The sequence below is a fragment of the Elaeis guineensis genome, chromosome 5 (genome assembly GCF_000442705.2).
Source record: "Elaeis guineensis isolate ETL-2024a chromosome 5, EG11, whole genome shotgun sequence".
Lineage (NCBI taxonomy): Eukaryota > Viridiplantae > Streptophyta > Magnoliopsida > Arecales > Arecaceae > Elaeis > Elaeis guineensis.
Genome location: NC_025997.2, coordinates 130,445,576 through 130,461,532, shown reverse-complemented (window position 1 = coordinate 130,461,532; position 15,957 = coordinate 130,445,576). Strand labels below are relative to the sequence as shown.

Here is a 15,957-nt window from a genome sequence, read left to right as displayed (position 1 = left end):
TACAACAACGACAATGTCAAATCATAGTTGTTTTAAAGCTCAAAAGTTATAGCAATGGTGCTTTCAGCAATTCTAAGCTAAGGCAGCATACATCTGTATACTGTCCTGCCCAATTTGAAATTATATGCATTCATCATTACCTCATTTATTGTTCTCCTTGTCAATTCCTGCCTCATTAACTGACTTTAAAAAATAGGCAAGAAAGAAAACAGTATAGATCATACCAATTGCCAAATTTTCTTCTTCCTTAATGATCATTTTACATCAACCATTTGGTGTTGGGCATGGATAAACAACCAAATACATTAGCTCCCATATATAACCTTCAAGGAGGTCTGGCAATACACCATTGTCGGTGTCCTTGTTTTTATCTTTTAAAACAATTAAAGATGAATGACAGAGTGATTCCTACAATCTCACATCACACAAATTGCTTGAGACACTTTAGTTGCATCAGGTTTATACAGGCTAAAATGTGACATGGACTTCTCCAAGCAGAGGATCTGAAAACTGTCGCACTATTTAACATTCGGGTATATGCATAATGGTGGGTATTCCCTACCATTGGTCAGTTCATAGCTGGACAGCTGTAAATGAGGAAGCAAGATTCATCCCAACCCAAAAAAAAAAAAAAAATGGTTCTCTCCCTTTTAGACTGAGAATGTTAGATATGGATTTGCAGTGTAGTAATACATACTTACAAAGTATAGAAAGGAAATATATGAAAAGATAATACAAATGAGGCACAATTAAGGTTCGCCATACCGGGCCGAACTGTCCGGTACGAGGAGTACCGAGCCGGACCGGTAGTTTACCGGTCCGGTTCGGACTTTTTTTTCGAAATATTTTCCGAACCACCCCGAACCGCTCGGTTCGGTTCGGTCCGGTTCGCATCCATACCGCCCAAAACCGAACGGTATGGATCGGTTCGGTCCGGTTCGGCGTGAACCGAACCGTACCGACATACCCACATGAATAAAGTGGAGAGGGAGGAGGGGGGAGGGGGATGGGGTCGGAGACTTAAATCATTGAGCGGCTTAAGAGTTCTCTGAGAACTTCTCAGAGAACTCCCGAGGATCCGAAGTTTATGAAGGTCTCAACGAAACCGTTGAGACCTCCGAAAAATTAGAAAAAAAAGAAAAAAACTCCGTCAAATTGTAGTAGTTCGAGGAGAGGCTGATCTTTGGCCAGAGGTGAGATAATATGTTATTTTCTTAGTAAATATTTTTTTTTTATTTTTGTTGTTAAAAATAGGATAAGAATGAGAAAAAATGAAAATAAGAGAAAATCATGCCAAAATCTTGTGATTTTGGTATGATTTAATTATATGTGATAGATTTTTAAAAGATCTACACAATGATACCAAAATTATTGATTTTCGTTAATTATATATTTTTTAAATATTTTTAAATATTTATTTATTTAAAAATTAAAAAAAAATTAAATTTTAGAGAAAAAAATCAGAGTTTGGGAATCATGTTTAGAATAATTCAAGCTACTTAAATCTAATTTCAATTTTTTTTCAAATATTTGAAATAAAAAAATTATTTTTTTAATTATTTAAATTAAAAAATTTAATTATAAAATAAAAAATATATAAAAATAGTGTTATATTTTAGTTAATTTAAAAATATTATTTGAAGTATATAACATATTTATTTTGAATTTATAAGTTTTAAAATAATTATTAAAATTATTTTAAAATTATATATAATTATTTTAATTATCGTTAAACTATCGTATTTTGTTGTACTTGCATATATTTATAAGAAAAAAATTTAGAATATGACATTCGTTCACTTAATTAATCAGCTATTTTATAGTATATATTTATTTATATAAAAATTATTAAAAAATTAAAAAAATAAAAAATCAGTGTTAGTTTTGAAATTGAGAATAATGTTTAGAATGATTCAAAACAATTGAAATATTTGAATCTAACTTGAGATTTTTTTGAAATTCTTTTTGTAAATATTTAAATAGTAAAAAATATTATCAAATAAAAAATATATGTAATTAGTATTATATTACAGGTAATTCGAAATAATTAGTATTTTGTTATACCTGCAGAAATGAGTAAGAAGAAAGATCCAGTGCGTGACATCGATTGGAATCATGGCGAGATGTTCTCGGCTCGGCATCATTGGAGATGCAAATGGTGCAATACAGAGTTCAAGGGAGGAGGGGTGACTAGGTTGAAGCAGCATCTGGCTGGTGGTTATCCTGATGTATCCATGTATCGGAAATGTCCGCAAGAGGTCCGACAATTGATGAAAAAGCACTTTGCTGATTCAAAAGCAATGAAGGAAAGAACAAAGCAGAAAAAGATCGAAGTAGACCGTCGAGCTGCAGAGCCACCTTCTTATCACTCTAAAGAGTCAAAGGAGGCTTCTGTTCCAGATGATGAGGCACAGATTGAGGCTGCCATTCAGGCGAGCTTGACAGATCAGTACCAGCAGGAGGAGATGGTCCGGTACAGAGAGCGATTCAGACCATCACACTACGAATCAGGATCTGGATCAACGACTGGTAGGGGAGAATTCGAATTAAGGAGGACTATCTCAGTCAGAGAGCCTGGTGGTAGAAGGAGCAGACGCAGCATGTCTTCTTTGTTGGGAGCTTTTAGCAATAGGAGGAGGTCCTCCAGAGATATTCCAGCAGGAGCCAGCATTCAGGATTTGGATTCACATGCTTTGCCCAGCAAGGATTCAAAGCAGCAGAGAATTGACAGTATGCTGAAAAAAGATAAGAAGAAGGATATGTGGCAAGCTATTGGATCATGGTTTCATTTCAGCCATATTCTAGCAAATACAGCAGCCAATCCTTACTACCGATCTGCTATTTCAGCCATAGAGGCTGCCGGCCAGGGTGTAGATCCTCCAGGACCTAAGGACATCTATGATCAACTTCTTGACAGCAATAAGAAGGATCTGCAGGGATGGATTGCTTCTTACAAAAATAAATGGCCTACATACGGTCTGACAGTGATGTGTGATAGTTGGATAGGTCCTACTAGGCGGAGCATCATTAATTTTTTGACATACTGTGATGGAAAAATATTTTTTCACAAATCAATCGATGCTTCAGATAAGATGCACGATACCACATATATCCTTGATCTGATGAAGGAGATGATTGATTCAGTGGGTGAGCAGCATGTCGTGCAGGTCATCACAGATAACGGACCACAATATAAGATTGTCGGAGAGTTGCTGATGGAGCAGCGACCGCAGATATACTAGACCCCATGTGCTGCACATTGCATTGATCTTATATTGATGGATATCGGAAAGATTCGCAGGATGCAGCAGGTAATGGAGATTGCCCAGACCATTACTAGATTCATCTACAACCACACATGGGTTCTTTCATTGATGCGGACGTATACTGGGGGGGAGATCTTACGACCGGATATCACACGATTTGCTACCAACTACATAGCACTTAATAGTCTTCTTCAGAAGAAAACAGCCCTACGTCAGATGTTTGTTAGTGCCGAGTGGCAGGAGAGAAGATATGTGAGGGCCGGCACTGATGAAAGTCATGTGGAGAACTTGGTGACGAGTCAGTCATTTTGACAGCGGGCTGAGAAGATAGTGAAGGCTATCAAGCCTTTATATGAGGTGCTTCGCGCCGTGGACAGCGAGAGATACCCTCAGATGGGCTTCCTATATTACATGATGGAAAGGGCAAAGAAACAGATCAGTGAGAATGATCCCAAGCATGCTCAAGAATTCATTAACATTATTGAGCGCCGTTGAGACTATCAGATGGGCAGAGATTTGCATCTAGCTGGTAAGTTTGGATTCAAGAATGTTTTAAAATATTTTTTCGAAGCATGAAAATAAAATTGTGCTTAATCAATCTTGAAATTTATCTGCAGCTTATTACTTGAATCCGAGATTTCAGTATACTATTTAGGGGATAGATATGGATAGCGAGCTTCTTGCTGCTCTTCGCAATGTCATATATAAGATGGTGCTCGATCCAGAAATCGCGTCATTGTGTCTGCAAGAAATATGCTAGTTTAAAACAGATGTAATTATTCAACTGAATTCGATCTGATATATTTATAAATAATAAATATATTTTATTTCAGACGAAATAATTTAGAGAGGGATCAGACAATTTTGGAATCCCATCAGCTGTCGTAAGCAAAAAGCAGATGAATCCAGATAAATTACATATCAATAATGAGCAATGTAGATTGATATGTAATGTTGCTTAATAATATCATCAAATTTAATATGTAATTTTGCTTTTGTAGCTGAATGGTGGATTCATTTTGGAACGTCAGTAGAAAATTTGAGAAATATGACTGTCCATATTCTTTTTCAGACGGTCTCTGCTAGTGGCTGTGAGCGTAATTGGTCCACTTTCGTCCTTATCCACAGCAAACAGAGAAATCATCTGACACAAAAACGCCTCGACGATCTTGTATATGTTCACTACAATCTGAGGTTGAGGCTAAAATGTATTCAGGAGGAAGTTCAGTTGAAGTACACTGATCCAACGCTGGATGATTATGCCAACGAGGATGACGATCCGATCATCGAATGGCTTGCAGATCAGCAGCAGGAGCCAGAGCTTGATGAGCCAGGATCCCCTCCACGACCGGCCAGTGTGGTGGCGAGGGAGATCAGGATGGATCCAAGGCAATGGATAGAAAAAAATATTCCACATAGGATTCCAGCTGATCAGCATAGTCTGAGAGGACACAAGAGACTCATTCATCATATGACTCGCTATCCGATACATCTTCCCAGATATTCGAGCGAGAGATGTATGACGATCCTCCCGACAGCCAGCAAGAAGGCATCCATCCTCCCAATCACAGGAAACTCAATCACAGAAGGGCACAAGGAGGGAAAAGAAAAAGACAGTTGTACGTGCACCACTCTCAAGAGTACAGGAGCTATCTGGTTCAAATACGGACACCAGAGAGAGTGATGATGATACAGATAGTAGTAGCCATGGATCTGATGATCAGGGAGGAACTGGAGGACAGGAGACCACCGTTTATGAGACACAGCCACAGGATGATATTCGATTCACCGGTGAGTCTCAGTTTATGCATGTCACACAGGATAGGAATCATGATGGACGAGTCGGTAGAGATCGTGGGAAGCCGATTTCATATAGACGACGGGCTCCTAGAGGTCGTCCAGCACATGATGCAGCTGCGACGATCTTGCACGTAGAGTAAGGTCCATGAATGTATCTGGATCATCCTTGCATTATGGATCCTATTATCCACAGCCACCTTATGATCCATATGCATATGGTGCATCCGAGGCATCATCTTCTAGTGGTTACTACCCTATGCAGCCTGAAGCATCTACAGCCTGGAGCATCTTACGGATCAGATTTTGCTACTGGCATATTTGGATGGGCTCCTCCACAACCGTACCATCATCTCGAGGATACTTCTCAGAGTCAGAATTTTAGCGAGAGATCTGAGATGTCTTACAATCCAGAGATGATGCCTTATGGAATGATGAATATTCGAGAGTACGGTGCAGCTTGACTAGAGGGTTGGACTGATGTCCCTTCAGACTATGTTGATGATCCAGATATCTACGAGCGTCACAGACACTCGACAAGAAATTAGATGCAGAGTACATCTTAAGGTTCGTATATCAATTATTGCGCTTTGTACTTAAATATTTAGATACATTTTAATGCATATTTTATATATTTTTTCTTTAGTTTTAAAATGACATAGTTGAAATATAATGTAAATAAATATATGTTTGAAATTTTAGATCAAGAGTCTTTGTACCGCAACCTAACTCCAAATTGAACCCAAATATGTCAATAATATGCAATATAATACCATATTGAGATTGTATTTATCAATTATTAATTTTAAAAATTCAAAAAAAAATTGAAAATCGAAAAAAATTTTGTATACCGGTACCGAACCGGTACGCTTGGACGTACCATGTGTCGGTACAGTACCAGTACCGTACCATACCGATCCGATATCGGCATGCCATCCGATATCGATACAGCGAACCTTGGGCACAATGATAAACATATGAATGAACTAGGAGTTCGAAAACTAGCTGCAGCCGGAGAAGTGACAACGAATCAAATGGCCAAATTTGACAAGGAAAAAAAAAGGACAGGATGAATAACAACAGAAGTGGATAGATAAGCCAAGTTTCAACATTACTAGAAATTTAAGCTGACTAGGTTAGTGATGATGGATATAATAGACAAGCTATTAAACAAAGGCCTCATCAGCTTTAAAAGTGCTAAAGCATAAAAGAAAAAGAAACAGAAAAGGAGAAACAGCAGTTGTATAACTGGTACTGGATAAAATGGCTAAGATATTAGAAATAGCCGGACATGGACTAGGGGAACTGGAGCATTCAAAGCACACAATATAAAAGGCAATCAAGTATATGATATAAAATGAAACTTAAAATGCCAAACAAAATGAGTAAGCAAACCAGTGACACAGATGCAAGCAAGAAGTACTATGTGTGATAAAGCACCTTATTGAGTAGAATTCAGTATACTTTGAACCATATGCAAAGAGCATTTCTAATACAGGCAAAAAGCTTTATGTCTAATAGATCCTGCATAAAATCCAGATGGCACAAGGATAACATTCTCCTTAAAGAAAGAACAAAGTATTCTTAATCATATATATTCTGTTTCAAGATTTATATTTATTCAGTAACTTTGGGGTGTACGGAGCAATGCACCTTTCCTGTTGACACAACACATAGTCAAAGAAATGAAAATCAGAAGGTTCACTTTCAGGTTAAAGAAAATGATGACTCGGAAGGTACAAAATTGGTAATAGATTTGCTGGAGGCAGCAAATCACACAACCTGCAAAAATTTGCAGATGTCAGGTTAGCCTAATTGAATAAAGTAGGTTTTTTCCACATATACCTTAATTAACAAGACTGAACAAGAAATTTTCATCTGGAGGATTTTTAAAAAAAATTATTACGCCTCCAATAAATCAATTATAGGTTAAAAGGAGCATAAAGAAGAAAGTAAATTATGTACAACTAAATCAGCATGGAAGATTTTACATAGTTCTTTCATGTGTACGCAAATTTCATTCAGAGCATTTTTTTTCTTATTAATCTTTCCCTTGTACCACTTATTATCTTGCATATACAACCTTTTAATCAAGGTCAACCTAGCATAATCGAATTCCATATGATGGAGTTACCCCTCGTCAATATTCCTGTTCTCTTAACCAGTCCGGCGCTAGCTTCACTACTACAAAAATACGATTATTCAACTAGGTCGCCAGATCTCTTCCACACCAAGAGACTCTAAATCATCAGAAAAGATGCCTTATCGGAGAGCAAGATATGAGATCCAAAGACGGATAGCTTTTTATAATTTCCTCCTTTCAAGTCTCCACATTTCAATGCCATGAATGCCATTTTGTTCCCCATACAACTTCAATTGTTTTCTCACATCATGTGGACCATACAAATTATAGGTCTTAAATTGCTATGATTTGGTGGGCTCATGTCCATGTTGCAGTGTATGACGAGGATGTGTAAAACATAAACATGTTGTGAAGCAGCACCAGATCACTTACATGATTCCATATGTATTGATTATATACCAAGGATTTGAGTGCCAACCATACCAGCAAGGCCTTCAATCTCAGTACCTGACCTGTAGCAGTTAAGGGATAGGTTGGTCAGCGCAGTAAACCCCCAGACCAACACATGGTGCACAACCAAAAGCAAGATAGCAGCTGTACCATGTGTCAGTATGGTACCAGATCGAGCCCCTGTACTATGGGGAGCACATATAGTATGGCATATATGGGGTACTATATGTCAGCATCAGACCTTAGTGAGCCCCCATACTATATTGGGTACTATATGGTGATGTCAGTACATAGAATCTTGAATGCTAGTCCATGTCATGCCATACCAACAAATTGCTGGCATTGGGCACACATGTGCCGAGATATCCTGCATACTGACTCATGCTCACCCATATCAAGCAGTGTTGGTTCGGCACAAGACAATTTAGCTTAGCACCTCATGATGTTGAGTGGTTTTTGGGGAAAATAAATCTTTGTTTTGGCACGACACTACACATGTCAACATGGCAGAGTGGCACTATGCTAACAGGCATGCCCATTGGCACCAACACTTGAATTCATGCATATTCATGTATGAAGATATCTAAACCCCAATATATTAGTTGCTAGGTTTTAGGAATTTGCAGCGTTAGACACTTGCATCCATGCCACCATGTGACAATCATGTCAGTCTACACTTAATCATAGCTAAAAAAGGGCTTCTCAGTGCACAAGGCTCCACAATTGCAAGGTCTAGGAAGGTCAAATGTATGCAACCTTACCTCCACATGCGAAGAGGCTATTTCGATATTTTGAACTCGTGACACCCAGGTCACTATGGACCAATCATATAATCGCACCAAGGCTTGCCCTCTAGACTTTATCAAAGCTAAACCAAGATATTCTCAAAATCCATAACTTTGTTTATGATGCTTGTAAAATCCATTACTGTAACCAATGCAATTGGTCCTTCATCTCCTTCAGCACAAAAGTTGCAAACATCATCCAATTAAGGACACATTGAAAATTTTCACAGTCCTATAGTTCCTATTTGGAATTTTTCAAGATTTGAATACATTTAATTGCAGTGTTGATTGTCCACTTCACTTCACAAGTCCAATTATACAAACAACTTTTGGTGTTTTTATATGGTTCGCACGGTAATCTCTTTCTTCTATCTAAATCATGTCATTGTTTCCCTACTTTTGCAGTCCTTTGTCATCTTGTTGTCATTTTTTCTGCTTTTTCATATCATGCATAAATACATGCTTTCAAGAAAACTTCCAACATTGCTTAGTTGTCCACAATGTTCTCTTAATGTATTTCTAAATGAAATCATGAATTTTCATCTCAGGCCCAAAATCAAAACCCTCACTTCTGTTCTTTTCAAATCCTATGAATACAGTGATTATACATTCAGATGTGATTCCAACACAGTAAGGATTTTCTGATTGGGCATTGTTGAAGCCACTGGACCAACATGATTGCTCAATAATATGAGCACCAGCGTTCAGCTGTTTATGACCACCACAATGTGCTGATATTTCTAATGTGGAATGGAGGTAAAGATTTCACTACAACACTATGCATGCACATGGGCACTTGGTTCATTTTGGCAAGGAAAATTATTGAAATCCCCTAAGAAGGGTGATTTGTATTTTCACCTAGCAAGGCAACTAACAGAACCTCTTCAATATTGGGATTTAAGGGTAATGTATTTACTTCAATTTGTTGGAACAGATATGTGAAATTAAAGGTGGCAAATAACACTAAAAGTATCTATTAGCCAAACAACAAAGTAAATCCCCTCGATTACCAACCGTGGGCCAACGTGAGGGAGAGAGGTTATAAGAAAGATTTGATCCATAGCACAAAATTACTTGGAACTCCAATTCTGAGCCTATGAGAATAAAATTGTTTCCATGAAAAGTGTTATATGTAAATAAACCAACAATTTGCTGCACTTCTGTTACCATGTCGTCCAAAACCCAAATTACCACTACCACTTTTCCATTAATCTTATTATTATACTTGACTTTTACTTCTAAATAAGGCAAGTTAATTTATTCTTTGGCCCACCCAATACTGTGCATGCCACCCACTATCATACTGGCTCATGGCCATGATTATATGGGTACTAGTATTGATACTTAAGACCTTGCAACGAAACTTTCTTAGCCTCTCTTATCATATATGACTGCACTATTCTAGCCACTTTCCTTACTTGCCCATCTGATTTTTATCAGAGATCAAAAAGGATTGCATAGACATGTACATGTCAAGTTTATAAACTTTGATATCTGAATAGTACAAAACCCTAAAGATTTAAAGACAAAAATAAGTATCTAAATATCTTTATGTGTTTGCCATTAAAGTAAAATGAACGTGTCAAATCACCAAGACAGTGAATTCTCTCGGTGGTTTGGCCAGAGACTTAGATTCAAATCCCAGCTTCACTAAGGTATGGGGTGTCAGGAATATAATGCCTACCAAAAACACGTGGGTCTGATGCAGATCACCTGGGAGCTCAAACTACACAGCCCATCCACAAAGGCCACCTAGACCCCATGCACAAGGACTAGGACGTTGCACATGTATGTATATATATATATATATATATATATATATATATATATATATATACGCATATATATACATATACATATGTATACGCATATATATACATATACATACATACATGAATATATATGTATATGTATATGCATGTACAAGTGTCTAGACATATGTACATATATCCATATAAAGTTGCATATACATATATATATATATGTATATGCCGTTGTACAATTGTATAATTATATACAGATGCACATACATATATCTATGTTTGTATTGTCGTATACATGAATTGATGCTCCAGGCAAGGCTTGCCTGTAGATAATGAGGGCCATCTATAGCCTAGGCGACCATCTAATCACTGAAACAACCACCAACGAAACAATGACTTCATTAATCAATGGGACTTTTGACATAAATTCTTTCATCCATGAAGTCTGAATATCTTTATTCCTCGGTTAAAAAAAATGTGATCAGAATTACAGATTAACAATATAGAGCAAGTCAAATAATCATGAAATTGATTTCAATTTATGCAAGATGCATCAACATGGATGTTATTGTCATGACACAGCTGAATAAAAAAGAAGAGTGCACCAACAAGCAACCAAAAAAGAAGGATGGAATAGGATGCTTTTACGGACAGTTGGATGCAACACAACAAGAGGAAAAGTGGCAGACAGTCAACCCACCAATGGATTTAGCAAAGAATAGCAATGGCATCTGCAAGACTAAAAGAACATGTAGTTGAATAACCAAATCATAATAGTTCGAAAAAACATACAACAGACAGAAAAGCTAGAATGGAGTTCATAACATAATCTTGGCTAGAGTGAGAAAAACAATCAAGCAAAATAGGCAATAGATGATAGTAACAAAAGGTAAACCCAGAAATAAAGATGGAGGCAACCAAGATTTGCCATATCAGTTGGTACCGGTGCATAGCAACCATACCATACCACATCAGTACCAAACCGATACACGGTATAGGAGATGTACTGACTCCTAGTACGCCGAACCAGACATATCAATACTGCAGTGAGATGTTACCGGTATAGGATCCGGTACCGAGATGCCAAACCTTGGAGGCAACCTTATACAATCTAGGGTCAAGATGCAATATACAGTAGACAAAATTTATATACAAAGGCCTTTCAATAATATGTGAGAGTTAAAGTTTAAAAAGGCAAGAACATGGTGTTATATTAACATGAAAACCAGATATTCATCCTGTAAATGTACATTTAGGGATGTAATATCCATATCTCATATAATTAAATGCAGACATAAAACAGATATGAGCAATGTTCTTACTCACGTATGCACTAAAGGACATGACCTAAAATGGGCTTGAGAAAAGCTACAAAGAGAAGAGTTTTAACCAAATCGTTAAATGTAATACAATTTGTTCTATCAAAAGAGGTTGGTGTGTGCACATAAGTACTGAAAAATATATGGATTCTTTTATGATATATTCAAATAAGAAATTAAAAATGGATGACTTTACTTATCTGATTTCAGCTCAGAAATATGACTTATATCCATATGTGGTAGCTAAGATACAAATATAGATTTTGATTAGATATTTCTAGCCTGGTTACATTCATATGAACAAAGCCAAAATTGTTGGGTACGTCCAAGGTACTTTGACTCTCAAATCAACCAATTCCAATATTCAAAGGCTACAAAGGTCAAGGAGTCAAATGCTGACCTCAGCAATCCTGACAGAGGAAACACCACAGACTTCTTTGCTTTAGCTAATTTCCACATTTCCCTTACATTAATTAATGTTGGCTAAGCATTGATGCATCAAAGGGAAGTTGTGACTATAGGAACCTTCAGTTTTAGCAATATTGCTGAACCAGGATCACTGCTGCACTGGCCTTGACAGGATTTTGAGTTTCCCACAGAATCCACCATAAGTTGTTGCCATTACAATTCCATCTACATGACTTCCAAAGTAAAATAAGAAAACACTTCTTTTCATTTTCCAAAATCATAAACTCGTTCTCACCCTCAAATCTATTTCAGATAAGTTCAGAACACAGTTTTGTTTGGAGTTCAGGGAATTATCAAGATAAGATAACCACAAGAGGGTTGATGGTGCAAGTGTTTTACTGAAGTAAATAACAGAAGAAAGTGTGAAGTCATTTACGTTACTAACTAAAATAACATTCTCAAAATCTGGAGACTTTGCACGATTCATCATCAGTTTCAACCTTCAGATTTCATAAAGAGATATTTTTCTACCACATATAATGCAAATTGCCAGTATGACCGGATGTTTACATGTGAAGTCATCCATCTCACTTGAAAGCAGCTCAGACCTGTTTCAGTCCCTTCTATATGCTAATCTTAGTAGTTAAATTCCACTGGATTTACCCTCCAACAAATTCCAAGAAAGAAAAAGTTGATGGATACATAATCTGAAACAACGTGTAAATTTATTAAATTGAAATCACAGCGAACTATTTATTGATTTTTCTATTTGAATAAATCACATCCGTTGCAAGTTCCCATAGCTAGTAAAGAAAAATAACAATATCAATGTACATTTATAAGTGCACCTTTGGCAAAATAAGAAATCATATCAAACTTCCTATGTTTCACCTTAATATACCTTATCTCTAGAACTTTCAAGTAAACTAAATAAACCCAAAAAAATAAAATTTTGTATAGAAGATGAATGTACTCATATGTTAGCTCTTATCACAGATGTCTAAAGTTAAACCATACTCCAGGTGATTCAGCTACATTTCCTGACCTACAAATCATTTCCATCTCTAAACACTACAATCATTCTGCATAAGCCTTTTGCAATACTTCGAGCATCATTGTGTGGTTTCCAAAAGGAGGAGGGAAAAGATACAGGGGAAGCCACTCCTATGAATTCACAGGTATTTTTCAATATTAAACAATTTATAGGAAATACCTCTTTCATTCCAGCCATTGTATTATTTATTGGGACCTTCTCATCATATACTTATTAATGATTTGCTTGGCTAAATATTCATAAAATGAATGAGATGATCCAGAAAAAGACAATCAAGCTATCAAATAACAGGAAAAAAAAAAAAAGATGCTGAAATTTTGTTGCTAGTGTTTCTATTTTCATTTCTACTACAGTTAGATCGTTGACCATATCCAACAAAATCAAATCGAATGCAAGTTGATCTGTCCCTCCACATATGGAAAGAAACATATTGTCCTCCATAATTTTGTATGCACCGGAATGAAAATTATCATAAGCATGTAGAAAGGGAAAATGATACATGTGTCAGCACGTACAAGTAAAATCACACAATTAGGAAAAGAAAAGAGCCCTGTAGAAAATAAAGATACTTCACCGGAGCATCGAATTGTCTCCAGCTAAAAAATAGAAAAATCAGGTAAGAGAACTCCTCATGGTTTTCGCTCATAGGAAATATTATACAAAGAAAGGTTTCTATGCGTAAGAAATACAATGTTAAAAATTTTATAAAAAAAAAAGTAAAAGATTAAATTTTTAAAATGGAAATATCTAAGTCAAGTCAAGTAGCAATGGAGTTCATACTACAAGGAAACATAATGAATATTTCGTGCCACCGAAAGTCACCTGAAGAATATCAGCAAAGCTCTTCTGTCGGCCGAGTGACAACCCGAGCAGCCCATCTCCTTCTTGGTTCAGCCACTCCCCAGAACCAGGCACCGCCCTCAGGTTGCCCTTGCGCTCCTCCTGCAAATTGAAGCCAGGCTGCTGCGAGAAAAGCGAGCTGCCACTCCCTTCCTCGTCCCTGTTTGGTCCCCTCCTATCCCCGATCCCTCCCAACACGGAGCTCCCGGCCTTAAGCCTCTGTGTGGACCTCCAGTCCTCCTTGGATAGAATCGGAGGAGGGAGGCGCGGGTTCATATTAACATGAGAGTAGTAGTAGGAGGGGTAAGCCGGATGAGACCGGACCTCCTCCTCGGATAATAAAGCATTCCCATTATTTCCTGGGGAGAAATCCGGCACGCCAGCAGCGGCCTCCCTGCCAAAGAGCCCTCCCGCGGCAGTGAGCGACCCTTCGACTGTAGGAGGCGCGGAGCCACTCCTGTAAATATTCAGCTCCCGCTCCCGATCGCTCGCCTCCTGCCTCCGCTGCTCCCGGAGGAGCAATTCCAACTCCTCCCCACCAAATCCTTCCCCCCCGCTCCCGATCATGGACCGAACCCCCCTCTCCGATAGCACCGTCAGGGGGCTCTCAGTGACCATCCCAAAAACAGAAACAAAAAAACTACAAAAAAAAAGGAGATAAAACTAAACTTCAAAACCACCCCAAAAAAGAAACGAGAAAGGAGAAAAAACAGCGAAAGATGGCTGCTTGAACAGCTGCGAGATGAGAAAACCCCAAACCCACTATGTTTTAACCGGAAAAATCGGATCTTTCGCCATTAAAACAAGGATTCACACCATTTCCCCATTGGAAACCCTAAATCCCTGGCTCGGCGACCGATCGCCACTCCGGAGGCCAGATTGCCTTGGGCGTCCGAAAGATCGAATGAAAAAGGCGCGACCTTTCTACGCCCGAGCTCGAAGCGATCGGCGATCGGCCATCGATTCCGCCATTGAAACCCCGCTCTCCGCTCCGAGGCCTTGGAACGAGGAGAGAAGAGAAGCAAGTAGCAGCAGTGACAGACGGAGAGAGAGAAAGAGAGAGTAAGAGAACAGTGAGTGAGGTAAGTGCCCGGGGGTGATAAGCACGAGGACCCGGACGATCTCCACCGTCTGATGAAGGAATCAGCGGTCAATATCGGTCAGGACAGGGAAATTCGGCATGATTAGGGTTTTTGCAAGTAACTAATGCTCGGACATTACCAGACTGAAAGCCGATTTAAAAAATAGTGCATTTTTTCTTTCTCGTTTAACGCATGCAAGGGATCATAACTAAATTTTATTTTTGGATTTCTTAAATCATTATCCGATGCGTTTTCTTAAGCGAGTGTCGAGCTTAGTTTGAGTGGACTGTCGTTCTCCGGCTCCTGCTCCAAATCCGCGCGGCGGGGAGATGCCGGTGCCACGTCGGCAGGGGGCGGATTCGCTCGTGCGGCCCGCACGTGACAAGGCCAGCCCCGGGATCCGGAAAGGGGCCCGCAACGAGCGGCTGGGGATGCACGAGTTTGAGATCTCGGAATGATTTTGCTGCCTGTGAAACAAAACAAATTTCTTACCAAAAAAAAAAAAAGGAAAACAAATTTCTGATATTTTGCTGATATTCGGCAGATATTTGTTGCATATCAAAAAATTCATAGTGATGTTGTAACCATTGGATGCAAATTCGATATTTCTGATTGAAACAGATGATGGGCCCATTTGAACCTACCGATTTGTATGCCAAAGAAAATCCAATTATTTGGTCGATTCAAAGATTTTAATAAATAAAAATTAAAGATAAAAAATATATATATATTGCTTAACTTGCATGCTAGTGCACAACTCTACTATCATAATTTACAATGATAGTTATGATGCAGATATTTAATCATAATTTTGCACAAAATGATAACTAGCCACCATCAAAAGCATAGCAAGGTGAGTATGCTTGATTAATTATTAGAGGGATAGGATCCAACTTGAGGATTTTTTTTTTTTCCTAATGGATGATATCATGAGATTATAGATTGTGCCTAGATAAGTATTTAAACAAATAGTGAAATGCCCAATTTAACCTATAAAATTTCTTGCAACCAGATATATTGCAATTATGGACTTCTACTGGAATGAAGGTTCCATCTTGACTCCGTATAGCATTCACTAAAATTATAAAAAATTAGCAGCCATAAATGTCA

General features: G+C 38.0%; 1 protein-coding gene and 2 pseudogenes across 1 annotated transcript in view; 2 read left to right on the top strand and 1 right to left on the bottom strand.

Moving 5' to 3' along the window:
* The window catches only part of LOC105045628 (pumilio homolog 2), a 34,977-nt gene extending 20,176 nt beyond the window's left edge, over positions 1-14,801 (bottom strand). Inside the window, exon 1 of the mRNA XM_010923982.4 lies at positions 13,748-14,801. Coding sequence (XP_010922284.1) covers positions 13,748-14,383 — 636 coding nt within the window. The 5' untranslated portion in view covers positions 14,384-14,801. The remainder of the gene's footprint in view (positions 1-13,747) is intronic.
* LOC140858203 (uncharacterized) lies at positions 2,083-3,870 on the top strand (annotated as a pseudogene).
* On the top strand, positions 3,808-7,540 carry LOC140857762 (uncharacterized; annotated as a pseudogene).
* Positions 14,802-15,957: the final 1,156 nt, after the last annotated feature.